Source organism: Notamacropus eugenii, chromosome 1 (genome assembly GCF_028372415.1).
Source record: "Notamacropus eugenii isolate mMacEug1 chromosome 1, mMacEug1.pri_v2, whole genome shotgun sequence".
NCBI classification, from domain to species: domain Eukaryota; kingdom Metazoa; phylum Chordata; class Mammalia; order Diprotodontia; family Macropodidae; genus Notamacropus; species Notamacropus eugenii.
The window spans coordinates 6203339-6227083 of NC_092872.1; the positions used below are offsets into that span (position 1 = coordinate 6203339).

Consider the following 23745-nt stretch of genomic DNA (forward strand, 5'->3'; position numbering starts at 1 on the left):
CTGGATCTGCAGCTCCATTTACAGAAGCATAGAATGTCAACTTCAGGAATCATTTTGTAATACAGAACAGACATCATAGACTCTTGAGATGGAGACCTAAAAGGGACCTCAGAGGTCATCTAGATCCATGTTCTCCTTTTACAGATGTGGAGACAAGCCCAGAGGAGGTTGGGGAGGGGTGATTGGCTCAAGGGCACACAGATCAAAAGTAATAAATCCAGGTCTTCTGACTCTAAATTCAGGGAACTTCCAATTGCATCGATCTACTTCTTCCAATTCCCCACTTCTCTCACCGTCTTCCCCTACCCCCAAAATTATCTTTCTCAACTAATTTCTCATCCCATTTTGCTTGAAAATCTCTTCTGCTCACTTCACGTTCCCTTATGCTAGAGCTATTTGCATTCTAATATTTATTCCTCCCATTAGATTGTAAACTCCTTAAGAGCTGAGTCTGTTTTTTATCTATCTTTGTATCCCACCCTATGCTAGGCTCCTGCCTGTGATAGGAGCTTAACAAATGTCTGTTAAATTGAATCACATTGAAAAGAATTAGTGAGGGCAGGGAAGAGACAGTCACTTATCCCTCATTGAGCTCAGATCTGTTGAGAGTCTGAGCATGTAGAGTGGGTATGAAGGAAGAGGGCCCGTTGTTCCTCTGCGGGACAAGCCCTACCCACCATCTGGCAGCTGATAAGACTGCAGAAATAGGGTGATGATAAGGCTCTTGAGCCCCAGGTTAGCTGACACAACTGAGGCAAGAGGGGATACCCAGTAGGCAAGACAAGACAAATCAACAAGCATGTATAAAATGCCTACTCTGTGCTAGGTATTTTGCTAAATACTAGGGGCATAAAGAAGGGCAAAAATAGAATCCCTGGAGACTGGGTAAATACAAGATCTACACAGAGTAGCTGGAAGAACAGTCTTCAAGGTTCTTCAAGCTCTTAATTCTGTTTCATTCTATGCTTCCACTTTTCCTATAAGAAGACTGCAATTTCCTGAAGAAGAGGGAGGAAGCATCAACTGGGGAATGGCTGTACAAATTGTGGCATATGAATATAATGGAATAAAGTAGGAGCAGACAGACTTCAGAAAAACCTGGAAAGACTTACATGAACTGATGCTCAGTGAAGGGAGCAGAACCAGGAGAACCTTGTAACAGTAATGGCAACATTGTACAATGATGAACTCTGATAGACTCAGCTCTTCTCAGCAATGCAATGATCTAAGACAAGTCCAAAAGACTCATGATGGAAAATGCATCCACATTCAGAGAAAGAACCATGGAGTCTAAATGCAGATCAAAGCAGACTCTTTCTTCTTTTTTTGTTATTTTTTCTTTCTCATAGTTTTCCCTTTTGTTTTGACAATATGACTATTGTGGAAATATGTTTAATATGATTGTATATATATAGCCTGATATATATATGTGAGATATATATATGGATAGATAGATATAGATAGATATCTGTATCTATATATATATCAGATTGCATACTGTCCTGGGAAGGGAAGGAGGGGAAAAATTTTAGAACACAAAAGTGAATATTGAAAACTAAAAATAAATAAAATTTTAAAAAAGAAATAGAAGGGTTAGAAAAAAGGAGAGAAATATACAAATAAATATATGAAAGGGGGAGAAGGAGAAAATTAAATCCAGAGACTTTGGGGAGTTTGCTTAAGGTCACTGGGACTCAGAACTCCAGACTCCTAATTCTATGATGCTCTCTCAGGCTGCATTTATCTCCAAGGGGAAAGAAGAGGGGAAGAGTTGAAGAAGCTGGGGATATTTACCATGGAGAAAAGAAGACTTGGGGGAATTGGGGTTGGGGACACATGATAGTTGTTTTCAAGTATTTATAGGGCTTTTAAGTGAAAGATGAGTCAGTATCATTGATTTAGATCTTCAAGGACCAATAGAGAATCTAGCCCAATTCTCTTATTTTATAGATAAGAGAACAGGCCCAGAGAGGTTTATTGACTTACTCAAAGTCACACAGCTAGTAAGTGGCAAAGCAGGACTTTGTAGCTAGAATTTCTGACTCCAAACGCAGAATACTTTCCACCCTCCACACTACCTCTCATTTGTTGTGCTAGAGGGAAGGAATAGGGTAGAAGCTGCAGAGAAACAGACTGGATCAACGTAAGGAAAACAATCCTAACAAAATTGTCCTGTTGTGGAGTGCTTCAAAGACAGCTAGGCAGCACAGAGGATAGGAGTGCCGAGTGGAGTCAGGAAGATCTGAGTTCAAATATAGACTCAGACGTTTACTACCTGTGTGACCCTGGACAAATCACTTAATCCTGTTTGCCTCAGTTTCCTCCTCTGTAAAATGAGCTGGAGAAGGAAATAGCAAACCACCCCTGTGTCTTTGTAAAAAAAAAAAAAACAAAACCCAAATGGGGTCATGTAGAGGTGGACTCCCCTGAAAGGACTGAACAAGCAATGAAAATAAGAAGGGGAAAAATTAACTAGGAATCATTCTTTGCCCCCATTCCCATGTTAGCTCTAACTGATGGGCAAGCCACACTCCTAGTATCATGTCACGGAAAAACTTCGCTATGATCCCACAATCCCATTTCTCAGCAAAGCTGATACTGCCCATCAGTTCAAGACGGCATCTATTGCAGGGTTGTCTTTTGAGAAGGAAGCTTTCTCCTTTTTGGTGGGACTGCCCCCATCAGCATGCATGAGCATGCCTAATTGAGGCATCCTCCCCGCCCCTACCAGCCCATAGTTGACCCCACACACACACATATCTCCTAGGGCCCTTCAGACAAGGGTCAAAGCTTTCTCAGCTTCAGTGCCTTGCTTCTCCCTCCCCTCAACTGGCTCCCACAGATTAGGATAAATGAATTCCTACCATGCCCCTGGAGGCTATTTTTCCCAGGCCTTACAGATTAGTTGGAAATTTTGACAAGCTTTGGTGAGGTTTATCCTCTCCTCCCCCTCCAGATGTGGACCTTTCCCCTACATTCCTGCCCCACAAACAATCATTTCCATCACTGTTTTTAGGGCTAACACTCTTTGAGTGCCCACTCCCTTTGGAGGAGGAAAGGGAGAGAGGGCGGCGCTTTGCAGGGTGGTTCTGGGTCTTGGACCTTTCCTAAATCTGGTGATTGTTATTACCCTGGTGAGAGATTCCCATAAAGACAGATTTCACAATTTTGCTTCCCGGAGTAAGGGGTGGGTTAAGCATGCCTCAGGAATTGTTTGCGGAGCAAGAGCAGAGGCCGAGTTATCAGAGGAAGCTCCTATAGGTGGATGGATTGGGAAGGGATCCCAGGATCTCTTTCCACTAGCCCAGCCCTACTGGATCTTTTCCCTCAGAGGCTCCCCCCTAGTTCCTCCCCTTCCCTTGGCCCAGGCTCATAATCAGAGGCAAATGTGTTTTGACACTGAACAGTGTGGGCTAAGGAGGAAAGACTGCGTGGACTTGGATGCAACCTCTCCAGGATTGAGGAGAGGTGGGAGAGAGGCAGAAAGGTGTTCAGGGTCAACTTAATCCGAAAATCCTAGAACAGGGAGCATGTGGCCCTTCATGGTCTTCCTGCCTTCGATCCTATATGCCAGCACCCCAGGTGAGCCCCTTTCTCTTAATTCCTCAGGCCTGGGGCAAAGGGAGGAAGGGAGGAAGGAAGGGAGGTCCATGATTCAAATACTACTGCCCTCTTCTCCCTCTGGTACTTTATTTTCTGCCCCTGTCTCTGTCCCTTTTCCTTTTCTGTTCCTGTCTGCAGTAAATCATATGCACAGACGTGTGCATACGCGATGCGCTGCCTCTCCTCTTTGGTGCCCATCTGCAATGCAATTGGCTCCCTTCTTGTCCATCCCCAGGGGACCAGCCCAATACCATCACCACTGCTCCCAGGATGGGCTGACTCTCATAAATCCAACTAAGCTAACAGGCACATACACACACACACGCATACACAGTTACAAATATGGCTTAAGTAGGAAAACTTTAGGAAATTTTGAGACTTTTTATAAGCACCTCAAACATTACTTTGTTTAGGTTCTGACCACAAAAAGTACCCTCCAAGGAGGGGGGGCAGGAAGCAGGGAGCCTATGACACCATCAGGCCTCAGTTGGTGAGGCTGCCCATCCCACTCTACCTCACACTTGGTGGCTTCCTATTTTACCTAATTCCTGATAACTAGGAGCTAAGGTCAGTGGTTTCTTTTTCCCAGGTGTCCTGAGAGCCTAGGGTGGTGGCAAAACTTTATAGCGAGCAGTTGGATATTTTTCTAATACCCCTTTATTACCCGCCCACACACAAAATCACAATCAATAAAAACTCCAAGAGTCATGTTAGCACTAAAAGGGACCTTATAGAATCTAACTCAGTTTCTTCTGTTTGTAAAAGGCCTTGTTTTCCTTCTTTGTAATATGACAGGTTTGGTCTAGATGACATCTAAGTTTCCTTCCAGCTTGAAATCTATGATCCTGTGAGCCTTAGCTTTCCATGGGAGGAAACTGAGGTTCTAGAGAAGGGAAGTGATCTGTTACTGAAATTGAGTCTGAGCTGAGGTGAAGCACAACTCTCAGAGATTCATAGATTGTCAAAAGCTACAAGGGACCTTAGAACCACCCTGGTCAGCCCTCCCATTTTATAGAGGTGGAAAAGAGGAAACTAGAATTTGTGTCAGAACAGGAATGAGGAACCAGGTTGGCAACCATTAAATTTTGTTTTGTTTTGTTTTGGCCTTTCAAGATAACAGAGGGGCCTCGGGACTGCTGATTTTGCAGACCGGGAGGTTCTGTTCTCATGGCTCAGGACAAGCAACTAAACAGGAAGCGTAGCTTTGGTCCTCCCACGCATATGTTGGCCCTAAGCTAATCCTCTGCCAACCCCTTTAACCCTAGTTCTTCTCTAGGGAGTTTCAGTAGCTTGGGAAAGGCACACCTTTGAGGGAAAGAAAACCCTAGGGCTGGGGGAGGCAGAGGTATTTCCAGGAAAGTTCAACCCTCCTCAGCCCTCAGCCCTAGTTCTTTCCCTGGCCTTGTTGAGCTAGAATCTGAGCCCCATGGTCTGCAGACCATGCTGAGAACTCCTAGGCTGCAAGAAGCATTTCCTCCCTCTGGGCAGCCCTACAGGGGGTCCCACTCCATCATCACAGGGGAGTGTCCCATACTTCCAGCCTGCTTCTCCTGTCCCCTTGGTTCCAGGACTTAGGATCGTTTGATAGGCCCCAGAGGGCAAACACTATGAGACAAGAAAGTTGCCCAATCGGAGGAGTGGGTCTTGTAGCAAAAAGGGAGGCACTGTTTCATCTCCCCTGCTTTGGCCCTCAAATTGAAGGATCTCTCCCCTAAAGTCTAGTCATGGAAGGGAGGTGAGGGCCCTTCCCAGCCTGATGCTGGTCCCAGAGGCTGCCCCCTTCTCCTGGGCATCATGACAATCTGCCAAAAGGCCTCTAAAGAGCTGATATATCTATCAGTCAGTCAAATAGCATCTATTAAGCACCTACTATGTAACCAGGCACTATGTTTAGCCCTAGGAGTTCAAAGAAAGTCAAGATACTTCCTCCTCTCAAGAAGCTTATAGCCTAATGCAAGTCAGCCTTGATGACGTGTTTGCTGGCTTCCTGGACTGGGGTCTTGGCAGAGCTGGAATTCTGACAGGTTCAGACTCTGTCCCATAAGACACTCAGACTGCTCCCTTCCTCTTTCCCCCTTCCTGTCCTGCCCCGGCCCCTTCACTTGTCCACAGTCATACTCCTCAGCCAAGCAGCAGGTCCTCTGCCCGCTCCTTTAGAGGAGTTCCAAGTCAGTTAGCCTTTTAACCTCTTCCCCTTGGGGCAGTTGCCCTGCTCTTTGGCAGTTCCCCAATCCTGAGACAAAGTTTTAGTCACCCTGCCTTGCATGGCTTTTCATGCAGATTCAGTCACACATTCAAACACACACATACAGACATTTCTGTGAACATGGGCATCCACTGCAGACTAACAACGGGAATGAGGGCCTGCCTAGCCTTGGTTGACTGGCCTTCTCCACGGCCTCCAGGAATAAGGTCCCCACTCAATGACTTCCAGTCCTTGACTGCCACGGAGCTGCGCCATCCATCCTACCAACCGAACAATCAGGAGAAATCAATGGATGTGGAAGCATGTGCCCAGCTCTGTAACCAGCTCCTGGACTGCCGGTGAGAAGGGATGGAAAAAGAAAGGAGGGGGAAAAGAACTAGAAGGGCTCCTGCCCCCCTCCCCAGGTCCTCCTGGGAAGACCTTCTGGTCCTTGTTTCCAGATGCCTTCCACTCTTCTGTCTAGGACCTATGGTCTTGCTGATCATGTCTAGCTTTCTGGGGTGCCCCCTTCTCTACTAAACTGTTCCAGGAGACCTTTTGCCTTTGACCTCAGGGCTTTCTCCTTTGCTAATTTCTAAACTCCCCAGCTCACTTTACCCCAGACCAGGTATTCAACCCCAAGGGTCATAAGATCATAAATTTAGAACTAGAAGGGACTTTACAAACTATTGACTCATTTTACAGATAGGGAAACTGATGCCCACAGAGGCTAAAAGATTGCCCAGGGTCATACCGCTGGGTCTGACTCAAAGTCCAGTGCTCTATTTACCACTCCAAGTTGCCTGCTGGTCCCTGAGCCTGTGGGGTTCTCCATAGGCTACCCTTGCTTTTGAATTCTTTTTCCTCTTCTCCTGTCCCTGCCACCATTCTTGGACATCTTAAGTCTGGCTTCTGTTCCCTCCTTCCCTTCTAGCTTATGTCCATCTCTTCCACAACACTGGGGTGGGGCTTTCTAGGATTTACTTACAAGACCAGAGAGAATATATACATTCAGAAATCATACACCAGAGGAAATGACTATGGAAGAAAATGAGCCCCTTCCAGACTGTGTGTTAATCACTGTCAGAAGAACTCCCATTTCCATGCCACTCTAAGGTACACCCAGCATCTACTCAGAGCAACTCTGAGGTTGGGAGTGCATCTATTATTATTCCTATTTTACAGATAAGTAAACTCAAATGGAAGAGGTTAGTGACTTGCCCAGGGTCACATAGCCAGTAAGTGTCTGAGGCTGAATTTGGACTCAGGTCTTCCTACCGCCAGGCCCAGCATGCTATCCACTGTTCCACCTAACTACCTAGAGGTTAGATGACACTAAGATAGAGATACTGAGTGTGTGTGTCAGGATTCAAATTCATGTCTTCTTGACTCCCAGGCCAGCACTCTATTCACTGGGCCACCTAGCTGCTTTCTTATCCAAGTTTATTAGCTAATAAAGTTTTACCACCCAAATGTCATTTGATACAATCAATCCTCAAAGCTCACAAGAGAGATCCCCTTTTGATGCTAGCTCTCATCCTGTGGCTAAATGCATTTTAGACTGCTCTGAGTTCAGCTATTGAGTTCTCTAAAGGAATTCAGCCTCATATTTTAAAAGCCCCCTTCTCAGAGCTTCTACCTCCTTCCTCTCGCCCAACCCATTGCCATACTAGCCATAACCCTGCCCATAGCCATATCTCTGGATTTAGAGTGATGAATATCTGGTCACTGGACCCAAATGGCTCTGGAGGAGAAAGTGAGGCTGGTGATCTTGCAGAGCCTTCTCTCACTCAAATCAAAGTCAACTGCAAGTCATGTTATCATTTCCCTGATGTCATGGTCCTCTTCGAGAATGAAGGACAGATACAACCTGTGAGCAGACTGAGCTGCCTGAATGGGGACCCAGCCAGTTGGGTAATTCAGCCAGTCCTCTTCCTTTTCTTCTCCTCCTCCTAAATTTTGATGGTAAGAAGCTCCACAGTTAATGGGATTTACTGGCTAGATTTTTTCTATCTTTCTCTCTTTTCTCTCTTTCTCTCCCTTTCTCCCTTCCTTTCTTCCTTTCTTTTTCTTCCTTCCTTCCTTCTTTCTTTCTTTTTCTTTCTTTCTTTCTTTCTTTCTTTCTTTCTTTCTTTCTTTTTCTTTCTTTCTTTCTTTCTTTCTTCTTCTTTCTTTCTTTCCTTCTTTCTTTCTTTCTTTCTTTCTTTCTTTCTTTCTTTCTTTCTTTCTTTCTTTCTTTCTTTCTTCCTTCCTTCCTTCCTTCCTTCCTTCCTTCCTTTTCCTTCCTTTCTTTCTTTCTTTCTTTCTTTCTTTCTTTCTTTCTTCCTTCCTTTCTTTCTTTCTTCCTTTCTTGCTCAAAACCTTAAACCCAGTTCACTCTGAAGCTCATAGATTGCACCACAATAGGTCCCTGCCCAAACTCCACTTAATGGTTATATTTTGGGCCCTCCTGGCTTTCAGTGAATTTAGAGTGAATGTGAATGGTAACTATTTCTCTTTGGAACAATAACTCTGAGTTTCTTCTCCTCCCAGATTGACATTTTTTTCTTCTAATTAAAGCATGTGTGTGTTAGTCCATCGTTGCCAAAGAAGACCATGCTGTCAGAGAAATGGTGATATGACTTGCGCTTGACATTGTTTTGAGTGAGGGACGCTGTACAGGTCACCAGCCTCACTTCTCCTCCAGAGCCATCTGAATTCAGTGACCAGATATTCATCAGGATGACTAGAGATGACCCAGGATAAGGCAATTGGGGTTAAGTGACTTGCCCAAGGTCACACAGCTAGTGAGTGTCAAGTGTCTGAGGTGAGATTTGAACTCAGGAACTCCTGACTCCTGCACTGGTGCTCTATCCACTGCACCACCTAGCTGCCCCTTCTAACTAAGGGGGCCATCCATTGACTCACTTCTTAAAGAGGCAAGTCCTATTTGCTTAATGGGTGTTACCTCACTTTAAGTGAGTATCTGAAAAGGTCTTAGCCTAAAAGGGCAAGGGTCTCCCATTGCATCCTGAGCCATCTCCAGTTATCCTGATGAATATCTGGTCACTGGATCCAGATGGCTCTGGTGGAGAAAGTGACATTGGTGACCTTGCCCAGCCCTCTCTCACTCAAATCAAAGTCAACTGCAAGTCATGTCATCATTTCCCTGATGTCATGGTCCTCTTTGAAAATGAAGGACAAACACAACAAAGTTAGAACCAGAAAAACCAGAGGAAATAACTTCCAAAACAGGGAAAATGAAAGAAGGAAAGCCCTAGATTCAGATATTAGTCTAATGAAGTATGAGAAAAGCTTAAAGAGACACCCTCCTTTCCCAGGACCCAGTATTAGAATCTAGGAACTTAGTACAGGGTTATTGCTTTTTCTCTCCTGTAGAGGGTCTTTTGCCCCCAGTCCACTGGCTGGACTGGAAGTAGAAGCTCCAGGAACCTGTTCCCAGGTTCCTAGATCCATGTATCACAGGAGGGAGAGAAAGGTTTCCAGGTCTCCCTTTGCTGACTTGTGGCTATACCCCCAGTGCTTTCCACTACATCCCAAGGAACCAAGAATGCCAGTTGTTGTCTTGGACCCAAAACTCTGCCCAGGCCAAGCTCCAAAAGAATGTGCAGTATGACCTTTACCAGAAGAAAGGTAAGTACAGCTTGGGGACAGGGCGGAAGGAAGACATTGACAGTTTGGAAGTAGGAGAGATAAGACCAGAATCCTGGGCCCTCTCTTTCTGACCACCTAACTTCCTTGAAGTCAGGGAAGAATATTAAAGCCCAACCCCACTTGCTAGGAATAGGGTTCAAATAGACAGAAGAAGATCAAGTGCTCTTAATGGACAATGATTCCTCCCATTTATTTCCCACCTCTGGGTGCCATTGTCTGCCCCACTCCATACTTCTTTCCCCAGAGAGCTGTGTTACATATCTTTGTATCTCATTATGAACTACAGGGCTTTTAATTGAATTTATAGTGTTTTAAGATGTCAGCTCTTCTTGAGGAGCTGTCCTTGGTGCTGGGGACACAAACATGTTTTTAAATGGCATTGTCCTTACACTTTAAGAGTTTACAGCCTAATGGGGTTGGTGGACAGAAGAGAACCTGATATAAGAGGTATTGTGCTACAGTGAAAAGTGCACTGGATTTGGAGTAAGAGGACCTGGGTTCAAATCCCACTTTGGTCACTTACCGGTGACCTTGGACAAATCAGCTAGACTCTCACATCCTCATTTGTAAAATGAGAGAGTTAGACTAAATGGCTTTTGAAGCCCCTCCTTGATCTACAGCCATGACCCTGTATAATACAAAGGAGATTGAAATAAAGGTAAAAGAGAGGAGAGATCACTTTGGGGGGGGGATGAATGAGGGGGCTGGATAGAAAAGGATGGGACTTCAGCAGAAAGGTACTTGGGGGAAGGGAGGCAGGAAGTTCATTCCAGGCAAGGAGGGCAGTGTGAGTAACACCTAGACATGGGATGGGAGAGAGTAAGATGAGTGTAATGGGGAAGCACTGTGAGTAGTCCATTTTGACTTGAGGGAGTGGAAGGGAACAGTATAGCCAGGCTGAACAGGTAGTTTGGATACTGACTGCCAAGGTCCTTGTCCTTGTCAAAATCTAGAATTTAGATTCTCACAGGCAATGGAAACAGTGCCCTGAAGGTCTTTCAGCTGTGATATGGCCAGAGGGTTGCAAACCAAAGATGACTAGGAAAGCCTATACAGTGGGGGTTGTGTCAGAGATAGAAGGAGGGCAGGGAAGGTGTTAGGGTTATTCCAGTTGAGGATGCTCAATTTTGCTGAACTGTAGGGTGGACCCAGCCTGTTGGGGCCAGACATCTGAGAGTATTTAGTCCTGGGGTCATGGGGTATCTTCCACAGATTACGTGCGGGATTGCATCGTGAACAGCGGCATCAGTTACCGGGGCACTGTTGCAATCACCGTTGGAGGCATCCCCTGTCAACACTGGAACCACAAGTTCCCAGCAGACCACAAGTTCGAGCTATTCTGGGCTTTGGGCTGGGGGAAGGGATGAGGGGTGAGGGCAAGAGGCTGCTATTTCTTCACTCCTCTAAAAGGCCAGACCCCATGGCACAGAAGGAGTAAAGTTGTGTATGCCCATCCTGTGAGAAAGGGCATTCATATGTATTCACTGATTAGACAGAAAGGGTAAAGCCAGGACTTTGGAGAGTTAGAAAATCTGGTAGGTACAAAAGAGTCCCCAGGAAGAGAATCCTTCCTGCTGCTCTGTGTGATGCCCCCATGCATGGACTGTGTCCACACTGCCCTAACCCCAGGGTCTCTACAAACCACTTCCCTTTTCAGAGGATCCTGGGAGACACATTCATATTCACTATAAAAGCCACTTTCCCTAGAGCCCTGTTCCTCAATCCCTCCTTACCACCTTTGGCATGACTAGGCACAGAAGGGGGTGGCTTGGTGTCCCCTAAACTCTCCTTCCCATGGGAAATTGACCACAGAAAGTCAGGGCTGGAAAGGACTTCAGAGAACACTTAGCCCTGTACAGTAATTACCTTCCCAGCATCCTTAACAAGAGATCAACCAGCCTCCAGTGATGGGGAGCTTACTACCCCAAGTGGTAAGGCAGGCATGCCAATCCAATATTTCCTTATGTTGAAGCCAAATCTAACTCCTTGAGCATTTCACTTCCTGCTCCTAGTCTATGGGGCTGAGCAGAACATGTTAAACTTTCTTCCCCATGATAGCTCTTCAAACACTTTCAGGCAGTGATAATGTTCCCCTTTATCCCTCCTCAGGTATATTCCAAATCCCCGAAATGGCCTGGAGAAGAACTATTGCCGTAACCCTGACAGTGACCGGGAGGGCCCCTGGTGCTACACTATCAACCCCGAAGTCCGCTTTCAGACATGTGGTATCAAGACTTGTCAGGAAGGTGAGTTCCAGGTACTTTCCTTCCCCTGCTCCCCCATGCCAGGCCAGGGTGGGCATCTGGGGTGGGGCTCCTACCAATGCTACTCCCTCCTCCCTTTCCTCCCTCCAAGATGTAATGGATTCCCTCAGAGCATCCATCCTATTGTTTCGAGGACAGGATGGAGGAGGGTGGCATCATGAAGGTAAAAGCAATGACTTCTCCCCCAAAGCCCTGGAAAAACCTGGGGCATACCCTGAGCAGATGTCACTAGAGACTCATAATCCCTCATGGACAGACAGTATGGTACAGGGCAAAGAACACTGGATTTGGAGTCAGAAATCCTGGGTTCAAATCCTGTCTCATCATTTAGATGTGTGACCTTGAGTAGGACATTTAGCTCAGTGCCCTCTGGCAGTTCTTTAAGATTCTAAATTGCAGAGCAGGGGTAGGGGAGTTTCCTCATCTGGAGTTTGCTAACCAACACAAAGGCCCTCATGGTCCTGTCCTGGCACTACCTGCCACTCAGAGTGGCTGATATGAAAACCCTATAGAAACGTAGGGGTCATTCTAATTATGTGATCCTGTTCCCACAGCTACCTGCTTCACCTGTAATGGGGAAGATTACCAAGGTTCTTTAGATTACACAGAGTCAGGCACAGAGTGTCAGCGCTGGGACCTCCAGCATCCACACAGGCATCCCTACAAACCCAACAAGTATGATTCTGTGCTGGGACGGGGCAGGGGGTACCACCTGGAACTTCTTGGGCAGTACAGGGACAGGGGGACCAGTCCCCAGAGCCCCTCAGTATGTATGTATGTGGGGGAGCTGCTTGAGACCAGGGGGGAAGCTCAAGGTCACTGACAACATCAGCAGGTTCCCCCTTTCTCTCTGTCCTTCCTCCTAATCTCCACTGGAAGATGGGGGAGGATGCAGAACTCTAGGACCCATTCACTCTCTGCTCTCCCACCTTGGGGTTGGGGTGGAGGTCCTAAGATAACCACTTCTCCCACCCCAGGTATCCAGATAAAAACCTGGATGACAATTACTGTCGAAACCCAGACAACTCAGAGCGCCCCTGGTGCTACACCATTAACCCACTGCAGGAGCGAGAATTCTGCAACATCCCCAGATGCCGTGAGTGGGTGGTGTGTATGGGGGTGGGGGGATCCCATTGTGGGGAAGGCCAGGACTCTCTCCACCTCCCTTAAAGAAGCATACAGTGTGTCTAGACTTACCAACATCCTTAGAACTTGGGGTTAAAATGGCAGGTAGGGCTTGGAACTTTAGCAGTATATAGTCACTGTATTTAGAGTTGGAAGATGACTTAGAGTTCATCTAGGAGAAAACTGAAGTCCATAGAGGGGAAAGAACTTGCCCAAGACCACCCAACGTAGTAAGTAGCAGGGAATAGGAGTGGAGGTTTCCTGATCTAAATTTCACAGTGCTTTCAACTACACTCTGAATTGTCTGTTCTACTAGGTTTCCTACCAGGCAGAGTTAAGGAGAGGTGGAGGGCAAGTGGTCACTGAGGGACTTCTCCAGGGTCTATCCTCAGGAGCCTGACCCTAGGTTAAGAGAAGAAAGACTGGAGGCTAAGAGAATAGTTAGGAGGATATTGTGATTATTCAAAGGAGAGTCAATGAGGGTCCACAGAGGGCTGTGACCTTGGGATGGGAACTGGATCCAGGTCTCACTCTAAATCCTTGTGTTTGTTCAGCATCAGCACGGGAGCAGCTGCCCCCACCCAAACACACCACCCACAACTGCTTCCAGGGAAAGGGAGAAAATTACCGAGGAACAGCAAACACTACGGCTGCAGGGATCCCATGCCAGCGCTGGGATGCCCAGACCCCTCACCAGCACCACTTCCTGCCTGATAACTATGAATGCAAGTGAGTCCTGGAAAAGGAGAGAGAGACACAGAAAGTGAAAGACAGAGACAGAGAGAGATAGAGACAGAGAAAGACACAGAGAACAGCAGAGATAGAGAGAGACAAAGAGAAAGAGATGGAGAGACAGAGAGAGAAGACAGAGACACACAGAAATAAGAGACAAAGAGAGAAAGATAAGACAGAGGAGAGACTCTGTGTGTTGACTCTTGCTCACATTCTTGGAATAGGACATAGTGAGCAGCCCAGATACTGGGCTCTCCTTAACTTCACCAGGACACTCAATGCTGCATAGTAATCCTTTCTTTCATCGTTTGTTACTCCCCACTCACTATATTCCACGCAGCAGTTGTCCTAAACCTTTTCCTCAAGCCCCCAAATCAACTCCAACATGGTACCTCTTTGTTGACAACCTTCCTCCATATTTACTGAGAAGGGTAAGGCTCTACAGGATTTAGAGCTGGCAAAGACCTTAGGGAGAGCAAGTCCATCCCCTTCATTTATGGGTGAGGAAATTGAAGACCCAAGAGAAGGAGCAGGGGACTTGTGCCAATGTCCTGGATAGTAAGTGGTCATAAGCTTGGATCCGGACCCAGTCCTCTTGTCATTCCATCATGCTTATGGGAGTGCCCTCATCACCTCTCCTCCACTCCTCTCTATGTACTGGATGACTTTTTCCACCCCTCAGCCTCCGAGGAATATGTAGTCTTCCTCCTTGCCTCTAGAGGTGTCCCCGATTCCATTTCTGCCCATTTACTCTTGGGCCTTGCTTCATCCACCATCCCCTCTTTCTCTCCTTCTCTTACTCTGCTGCTTACAAATGTGCTCCCATTTCCCCCTCATCTTAAGAATCCTTTCCTCGCATCTTTTTATGCCCTCAAACTATGTGCTCCCCTTCACTGACTTCAGCCAAGCATTTATTAAGCACCTGGGATGTGGAGAGAAGATGAAGAGGCAAAAAAGTCTTTCTGGATAAGATCATTCTCTGATGCCTGGGATGAACTTTGAGATGCCCCTCACTCTGCCTCATCCAAGTTATAACTGGGGTGGGTAACTGGGGCTTTGACTCAGGGTTCACAAATTTAAGGGATGCTGGTAGCATTTGTACTTTCTTCAGCAGGTAGAAACAAATGAATTGCAGAGAGCAAGAATAATCAGGTAGGATGTGACCGAGTGCCCTGCTTCCTTCCCTGGCCCAGCTCTGCCCCGTCCTCTCCCTGAACAGCGGTCTCTCAGCAATGCCTCTCAGTATCTCCTGATCTCTGTCCTCTCCCCCTTCCCCTGTATAAGGGGTCCTATATTCTGAGCTCTTAAAAAGGTGATCTGAAGATGCCTTTCATGCCTCTTGCCCTGGGTTCAAGAATTACTGATTATTTGTGGTTCTATCCTCAGGGATTTACGGGAAAATTTCTGTCGGAACCCAGATGGTTCTGAGGCTCCCTGGTGCTTCACTTCTCGGCCTGGCATGCGTATGGCCTTCTGTTTCCAAATCAAGCGCTGTACTGATGACATCAAGGTAGAAGGTGAGGGTGGGGAGTGGGGGAGTGGGGAGCAGGACTCAGGCAGGGCTTGGGTATGGCCTGAGGGCCTAAAGTGCCCCCTGTTCCTATCTGCCCCCTTAAACCCCTTCCACAGTTGTCACATGGAGGGCAGTGATGCTCTCTGCTCTCTGGTTCAACAGACTGTTACTATGAAAATGGAGAGCAGTACCGAGGCTCTGTTCATAAAACCCGGAAGGGGATTGTCTGCCAGCACTGGTCCCAGAAGACTCCTCACAAACCTCAGTGAGTCTTGTGTTCCTGGGGCAGAGGGAAAGAAGAGAATCATTCCTGGCTTGCTCCAAACTCCAGACCCTAGCTCTTCAAACCTACTTAACCTTGGTCCCTAGCTTGGAACCCACTGTCTTTTCTTTCCTGAGCCCTGCCCAGAGCCCTATTGGAGACTGAAGGGTCACAGATGGTGATAAAGTTCTCCCAGGTCAAGAGAGCTCTGGAAGCAAATTAGGGGTGAAGCTGGATGATTGGGAACTTCCTGCATTCCAACATTTCCACCACCTCCATCTCAAGGTTCACCCCTACCACTGATCCACAGCTGGAAGAGAATTTCTGTCGGAACCCAGATGGAGATAAATATGGTCCTTGGTGCTACACTACAGACCCTGGAACTCCATTTGACTACTGTGCTCTCAAGCCTTGCAGTGAGTCCCTTGTACTCCATCCTGTCCTCAAACAGGCCATCCTGTTTATTGGTTTGCAAGGATCAGGATTTTTATGAGTGAATCAACCAGCCAACATTTTACCAAGCAGAACTTTGTGCCCAAGAAACATGTCTAAAATCTAGTTCCTGTCCTCACAAAGTTTGTAATCCAGCAGGGAAAATGAGACTCCTTACTGGAAAAGTTGTATTGGGACCACAGGGTTAAGATCTTGGAAGAGATTTTTGAGGGTAACATTTTTGTTCTATAGGCAAGAAAATTGAACTAGAATTCAAACCCAGATCCTCTGATTAAACCTGGCCCTCTCCACTATTCCAAACTGTCTTTCAAAGGCTGAGTTCTCTCCCAAGGATGGGAGATCACTTTAGAGGTGGGAGCATTTCCAGAGGAAGAGATGGTTGTTGAGGAATGGAGCAGGATGGGATGAGGAAGATTTTACTGCACTGACTATATCTTCCCCCTCAAACCAGGGGACTTGAGTTTCTCACTGCCTTTAGAGTAGAATTAGACCTAGCTATTGCCTTTGGGACCCACCTTGGTACAGTGACTTCTTGTCTTACCTTTATTCTTTCAGAGAGCAACCCAAAGACATCCATCCTGGCGACCTCAGGTGACTCAGGGTCTGCCCACCTGCCTGCCTACTGGGAGTTGTGAGGGCGAGAGTACCAAGGACAGGCAGAGGGGAAACCTTTGCTTTACCTTCTAGGAAGGGTCTTGGCCCTCCTACCCTCCATATAGCCCCCATCCCTATCCCTTTCCAACTCCCCTATATTTTATGGCACCAGAGTCTATCCTTTGTGTTCCCCATACCTGCCTCTTCCCTATCCCCAATCCCTCTTTGCCTCCTTAACTCTGAAGGCACACAGGACTCCCCTCCTCCCCTATTCCCAGCTTCCTAGATCTTTTCTCTTTCCCTCCCTGCCCCTAGATCCAGTGCTCTTTGAGGAGTGTGGCAAGAGGGAGGAACGGAGGTCAAGGCTGTTACGGGTTGTGGGGGGCCAGCCTGGCAACTCACCTTGGACAGTCAGCTTGAGGAACCGGTGAGTCCACCTGAACATGCTGGAGTCTGTCTGCCATCATGTAGCACCAGTCATGTACTTTGGCACCTTCTCTATAACTTACAGGTTGAGAGCGCTTAGGGCACCAAGAGGTTGCCCAGGGTCTTGTGTCAGAGGTGGGACCCTGGCCTTTCTGCTTTTGAGTCAAGTCAATAAGCATTTATTAAGTGCCTACTATGTGTTAGGCACTGTGTTTTCTGGTGTGGTTCTTCATTATATCATTCTGTCTTTTTCAGAAAGGCAGAATGCAAAGTTTAACCTCCGTTATTCCAATGCCTCTGACCCTTGTAGAAGGCTATAGACCCAAGTCCTTTGGGAGAGCTCTTGGGGAAATGATTTAAGACATTGTGTGTGGGAGGGGTGGGGGGAGATTCGCTCTGTCTCGTCTATCATTGACCCCACCCTATTGTATCCTAGGCAAGGCCAGCACTTCTGTGGTGCTTCACTGGTGAAAGACCAGTGGGTGGTCTCAGCTCTCCAGTGCTTCTCATCCTGGTAAGGGACCTTGTCAGCTTTGCAAGGAATCACAAGGTACTTGGTTTAGGGCCCTGCCCCAACTACCTTGTGCACCCTTAGCCCAACCCACTTGATTCATCTATCCCCTTTCATGTGACAAATATAAAACTGACTCCAGTTTTGACTTTCATGGGTCTACTTGACCCATTTTTTAGGCTAATTGCCCAATTGTTTTCTCCTGAACACATTTTTATCCCTTTACAATGACCAATTTCCCTTGACTTCTTGTGTATCAGGCTTGGAAGCTCCTTAGGACAAGGGTGGGGGAAGAGGGATATATCTGCTTTGGCTCCTGAGAACTCAGTGAGGACTCCAATTCCTTTCCTCCAGTCATAGCCCCCTCACAGGCTACGAGGCATGGCTGGGCACACTTTTTAAGGATCCTCAGCCCAGTGACCCTGGACTACAAAAGATTCCTCTGATACAGATGGTGTGTGGTCCTCCAGGCTCCCAGCTCGTCATGATCAAACTAGAAAGGTACTTGAGTGGATGGGGATATGTTGGCAGAAAGATTGGCCTGCTTCAGGTGAGCACAGAGGATCTGCTAGCCAGGAGGATCTTAGATGGAAGGGAATGTAGTCACAGGCCCACAGCCACTTCTAGTCATTAGACTGAAGGACTCAATCATATTCTGGAAGAGTGGGAACTCTGGACTTGTTTTGTTTTGCCTCGATAGGGTTGTCAGTTAGCTATGGAGGATGACCACATAGGAATGTGGGTAGGATGTCCCCAGCATGCTAGGGCTACAGGAAAGTTGAAGGGCTGGACTTCAGGCCTTAGGTTTCAGAATTCAACTCCCTAAAGCTGGGCTATGGGAGATTGGCCTTTGGCCCTATCTTTTACTCCCTTTTTTTTCTCTTTCTTACACATCAACTATTCTTCCTCTTTTTTTTTCCCCCTTGTTGCTAAGGATTTAGGACTTAGGACTACAAAAATGTTTTCTCAAGTTTATTCACAAAGTTAATGAGAATATGCCCATTGAGCAGGGTAAAAGAATTTGAGAAATTTATAAAAGGGGGTGTGGGGAATGGCCCAGTCCTAAGTGACTCAGTATTTTCATCTGGCTTTTGTGCCTCAGGCCCAGTGTGGATGGGCCTGATTCTCTCTAGGTTGCAGTGTCTAAAATCCCTCTGACCCTGGTATCTCCCATCTAGGCCTCTCCAAAGTAACTTTTGGAATATGCTCAGCTAGATGGATTTTTCTTGGTCTGCTTGATCACCCCAGGCTCACAAGAGGAATTCCATGGGGAAGTCCTCTGATAACATTGTGAGTTATGGGTCCTCGGCCCACCTTTCTTTGAAATCACTTAGCTCACTACCTTTCCCCTCCCAAGGGATAACCTAGAAAATGTGAAACAAGTATAGTGTTTCCATCACCTTAAAAATAAGGATAATTTTGAGTAATACCTAAATGGCCCCAAGATTTATCAAAACCTGCCTCCCAGGCACAGAGGATCACCAGTGTGAAGTCAGGGAAACTGGAGCTGGAGCTGTATGTGAGGAATGCGCTGGTCATTGTCATCATTATTTGGCGGGGGGAGAGTCCAGACCTGTGATTTCACTTGTTCCCAGTGTGGACAGTGTCCACCCCCTGGACATCACTCTCCACCGATGAAGATCTGCCCACCTGTCTATAATTTATAATCTTAGGGAGCTGTTAGGAACACTTAGAAATTAAGGGATTTGTTCATGTTCAGTTAGTATGTGTTAGAGGAGAACTTGAACTTCCAGCCTCCAAGGTTAGTCTGATACCCCAGTGTGTATCATTCAGTCAACAAACACTGATTAAGCATCTGCTATGACCTAGGCACTTTGCCAGACACAGAGACAAGTTTAAAATAGTTTGTTTTCATTCTATGCATCAAGAGACCATATGTGTACATTTATGTTGAAGTGTGTGTACGTATATGTATGTATGTTTATATATACATACATACAGAATACGTGTGAAATAAATATAAAGTCATTGGGGGTGGGAGAGGGAGGGGGCTAGAACCGTTATATGGCAAAATCACAAAAGGCTTCATGGACATGCTGAGTTTTGAAAGTTTTTGAAACTCAAAAGGTTCTAAGACACAGAGTAAGGAAGGAATGCATTAGGGCATAGGAACAGCCATTGCAAAGAAAGTCAGGCTGGAGATGGAGTATGTACATGAAGAATAGTAAGGCCCCTGGGATGGCGGAGCATGGTGAGATGAGGATATAATAGGCCTGGAAAGGTAGGTGGGGTCAGGGCTTTAAATGCCAAAGAGAGGATGTTTATATTTGATCTTAGAGGCAATGGGAAGTCATCAGAATTTACTGTATGGAAGGACAGACTGGTCAGACCAGCACTTTGGGAAAATCACTTAGCAGCTTATGGAGAATGACTTGGAGCAGAGACTTGAGGCAGGGAAAGATCAAGCAAGAGGCTATTGGAAAGTCCAGGTAAGAGATGATGAGGGCCTAAAGGAGGGAGGTGACTGTGTGAGTGGAGAGAAGGGGCCAAAGGTGAGAGAGGCAGAGATAGAAACAACAAGAATTGGTAATGGATTCTGAGGGGTGACGGAGAATGAGAAGGTGTTGAACCTCGGTAAGTGGAAAGACAGTGGTGGCCCTGACAGAAAAAGGGAAGTTCAGAAGACAGAAGGTTTTGGGGAAAAGATGAGTTCTATTTTGGGAACACTGATTTTGAGATACCCATGGGATGTCTAGTTTGAAATAACTAACAGGCAGTTGGAGATGTGTGACTGGACCTCTGGAGAGATTGGCTCTCTCTCCACCCTAAATAGTAGTATTTGTAAAGTGTTGTTTGAGCCTCACAACCACCTTGTAAGATGGGTACTCGTCATTATCATTCCTATTTCACAGAGAAGTAAGTGACTTGCCCAAAGCTGCACAGCTAGCTAGTGTCAGAGATGGCATTTAGACCCAGGTCTTTCTGGCTCCCAAGTCCTGACACTATCCTCAGGTTCACCTTGCTTCTCATCCATTCCGCCAACTGCAGTTATGACATGTGTTGACCCTTGATTCATGTGACAATTTTCCCCTGTAGACTCTGTGCAGGAGCTGAGATGCTACTGAATTTTTCTGAGCCAGGCCCCTGGACCAGGGGTATTTGTTGGCACAGAAACACAGGTTTTTGGTTGGTCCTGAGCTTTTCTCTCTTTTGTGCTGTCCCTACAGACCTGCAGTGCTTAACAACCGTGTGGCCCTTATTTGCCTGCCCCCTGAAAACTATATAGTGCCAGGTCAAACCCTGTGTGAGATCGCTGGATGGGGAGAGACCAATGGTAAGGAACATAATAGTCCCATGAACCCTCATCTCCCTCCATCTTTACTCCCCTTCTGAGGCCCCTCTTTGATTGGATCACCCTCCTCCTGCTGCTGTCTAAATATCAGGTTGCCCAAGACTCATTACTTGGTTTCGTGCTTTCCTCTTCTTTTCTGCATGTTGTCAAACTCATCTGCCCTAATGGCTTCAATAACCATCTGTGTGTAGCTTCTTCCAAATCTCTTCTGAGCTCCAGCTCGTTATCCAACTGCCTATAGATCCACCTAGATATCCCATTGGCACTTCAAACTCAACAAATGCTGAACCAAAAACTCACCTCTTCCCCAACCCAGCCTCTCCTCCCACCTTCCCTGATTCTGTCAGGAACACCCACTTTCCATCTCCCATTCTCAAAGGCTTCAATGCTTCCCTTTCCCAGGCAGAGCTGGTCAGTTATCAAGGTTGGTCATTTTCTTCTTCATCTCTCTCATATCCCTGCCCCCCATTCCATTTCCACCATCACCACTTTAGTCCAGGGCCTCATCCCCTTGTATCTGGACTACTACAATATTCTCTTGATTTCGATCCAGTTCAACAAGCATTGATCAGGAGTCTACTGAGAAAGGAACTGCTTCAGTCCTCTCCTCCATCTCAGATTAAACCTTGAAATACTACCTTGGGTACAACCATCCTCTGCTCAAAAATTTCAGCTGACCCCCTCTCCCTCCTCTTTCATAATAGGTAAAATTTCCAATTCCTTGGCCTGGCTTAGCATTCAGGGCCTGCAGGATTTGGCCACTCTCCAAACTAGCCTTCCGTTATTCCCCTCCACACCTTTGCTTAACAGGGTTCTCTGGAGACTGAATCCCTCCCTTTCCCTGCTTATCTAAGTCTTACCCATGCCTTGTTCCTCCTCCTTCCCACATGTGGGAAGCAGGATGGTACAGTGGAAAGATCACCTCTGGATCTCTCCTAAAAGAAAACAGAATCGACAAATGGGTCGTCTCAAGTCACCCAGTCAGGCCAAGTCCATGGCCTTGAATCCCTGAGCTGGAGGTCATTTTCTTTTTAAATTTTGTTTTCATCGAACAAAAAACTTTTCTCTCTCTTCTACTTCTCCTGCATCATTGAGAAAATTTAACAAATGTACACTGAAGCAAAACAAATTCCCACCTTAGCCATGTCCAAAAGATTTCTCACTCAGAAGTGAGTTATCAGCTCTGTCAAGAAGTGGGTAGAATGAGTTCTCAGTCCTCTAGGATTGTGGTTGATCAGAGTTCATTTTTTCAAAGCTGCTTGTCTTTGCAATATTGTTATTGGAGAAACTGTTCTGGTTCTGCTCACTTCTATCTGCAACAGTTCATATAAGTCTTCCCAATTTTCTCTGAAACCATCCCTTTCATCATATACGAGGGTATTCTATTACATTCATGTACCATAAATTATTCAGTCATTCCCTAATTGATAGGCATGTCTTTAGTTTCCAGGGCTTTGCCACCACAAAGAGCTTCTGTAAATATTTTTGTATATATGGGTCCTTTTCCTCTTTCACTGACCTCCTTGGAGTATAGGGCATAGATGCTGCAGGCCCTTTTTTTAGAATGCCTAACTGGTCCTTTCCTTGTCTATTTCTGCTCACTCTGAAGCTGGGAGGAAAGGGGCAGGGGTTTTCATTGGCTACATGGTGCTGAGAAGGTACCAGACCATTCTGTTACCATATAATCTCCCCTAGGAACTGGCAATGACACAACCTTGAATGTGGCCCAACTTCGGGTCATTGCCAATGAAGAGTGCAACATTAAGCATCGGGGCAAGGTTAAGAAGAACGAGTTATGCACCATGAGCCCGATGGTTCCAGTAGGGGCCTGTGAGGTATGCTGAGATACGGAGAATTGGCGGCTGGCGGAAGGGAGGAGGTGGAAAGCTAGGAGAGCGGCCCTGCAGAACTCCTTTATTTAGATATCATACTCCGTGGACTTTAGATTGACAGTCAAATGTCAAGCCCCACCAGCAGTGGAGTTTATATCCGAGAAGGATCCCAACACACAAGTCCTTTTCTGAGGCATAAAAAGAGGGAAGGACAGTTAGCTTGAGCCCCTAGAGTCACCTTGTATCCTAAGGATGAACCTGGATGAATCTCAGATGGTTAGTTCCACCCTACTCAAGCTCCCTACATTGAGATCCAAGGATCATAGATTTGGAGCTGTGGAATACCTTAAAAAGCCACCTTGTCCAACTCCCTCATTTTATAGAGGAGGAAGGCATCAAGGAAGACACCATAATGTCTCAGAAAAGGTGTTGTGCTAGTCTGTTCACTGTGTAGTGAAGGCCTCAACTTTCCCCTTTCTAGGATTCTCCCAAACCTCAAGGCTTCACTTGTACCATTCCTTCTCCTTCCAGGGGGACCATGGAGGCCCACTGGCCTGCTACACTCATGACTGTTGGGTCTTAGAGGGAATCATAATCCCAAATCGTGTCTGTGCTCGCCCTGGATGGCCAGCTATCTTTTTGCGAGTCTCTATGTATGCTGACTGGATAAACAAAGTCATAAAACTGAGCTGACAGAGGTGAAGAGGAAAGTTCCTTTCTTCAGTGTCCCTCCCACCTCCACCTTGGCCTTTCTCCCATCTCTCCCCTTCGTGGGCTTTCACTGATCCTTCCCCAAGCCAGGTTTTCTGGCTTCTTGTAAGAGGCAGCTCTGGCACCACCTTCTCGCAGTCTTCCCTGGGGATTCCAGCTGGTAAAGCCACACCTCTGAGGTTATATTCCACCAACTCTGTATTTATGTTCTGATTTACATATGCTGTTTGCCCCATTCCAACGTAAGCTCTGTGAGGCAAGGGACAGTTTTTGCTCTTACTTTATATCTTGAGGAAATACTTAATAAATGCTTGCTGAGAGCCTGCTAATGTCATCATTGTTAAGACCCAGGGGCATAGGGGCGGGATGGAGATCAGAAAGAGTGTCATTGTCATACAGGCACAAAACCTTCCTGTTGGTGACACTGGAGTGTTTTGTTTAGTCCCTTTATTTCACAGGGCCTCAAGCCAATCCCCCTGCAGCCGCCTCTCCCTGTTCTGCGGTGAAGACTGAGCCAACTTGGTGCTGGCAGTGGGGTGGGCGCCTATTTCCAAGCGGGACAAACTT

General features: G+C 46.6%; 1 protein-coding gene across 3 annotated transcripts; it reads left to right on the plus strand.

Moving 5' to 3' along the window:
- The first annotated feature begins 3356 nt into the window (after nt 1–3356).
- On the plus strand, nt 3357–23498 carry MST1 (macrophage stimulating 1). Of its 3 annotated transcripts, XM_072650954.1 has the most exons (19): nt 3357–3582; nt 6009–6147; nt 9309–9421; nt 10655–10769; nt 11552–11688; nt 11798–11869; nt 12261–12381; nt 12684–12802; nt 13386–13560; nt 14950–15080; nt 15239–15341; nt 15624–15754; nt 16347–16382; nt 16701–16812; nt 17248–17325; nt 17677–17823; nt 20511–20617; nt 22331–22470; nt 22999–23498. In XM_072650954.1, exons 1-19 carry the CDS (start codon nt 3531–3533, stop codon nt 23158–23160), a joined length of 2190 nt encoding a protein of 729 aa, XP_072507055.1. In that variant the 5' UTR covers nt 3357–3530; the 3' UTR covers nt 23161–23498. The 3 variants fall into 3 exon arrangements, 2 of the variants coding, with proteins under 2 accessions (XP_072507055.1, XP_072507063.1); XR_011976527.1 differs by lacking the exons at nt 22331–22470; nt 22999–23498 and adding an exon at nt 19621–19772 and having other exon boundaries at nt 20511–20610; XM_072650962.1 differs by lacking the exon at nt 11798–11869.
- The last annotated feature ends 247 nt before the right edge of the window (nt 23499–23745 follow it).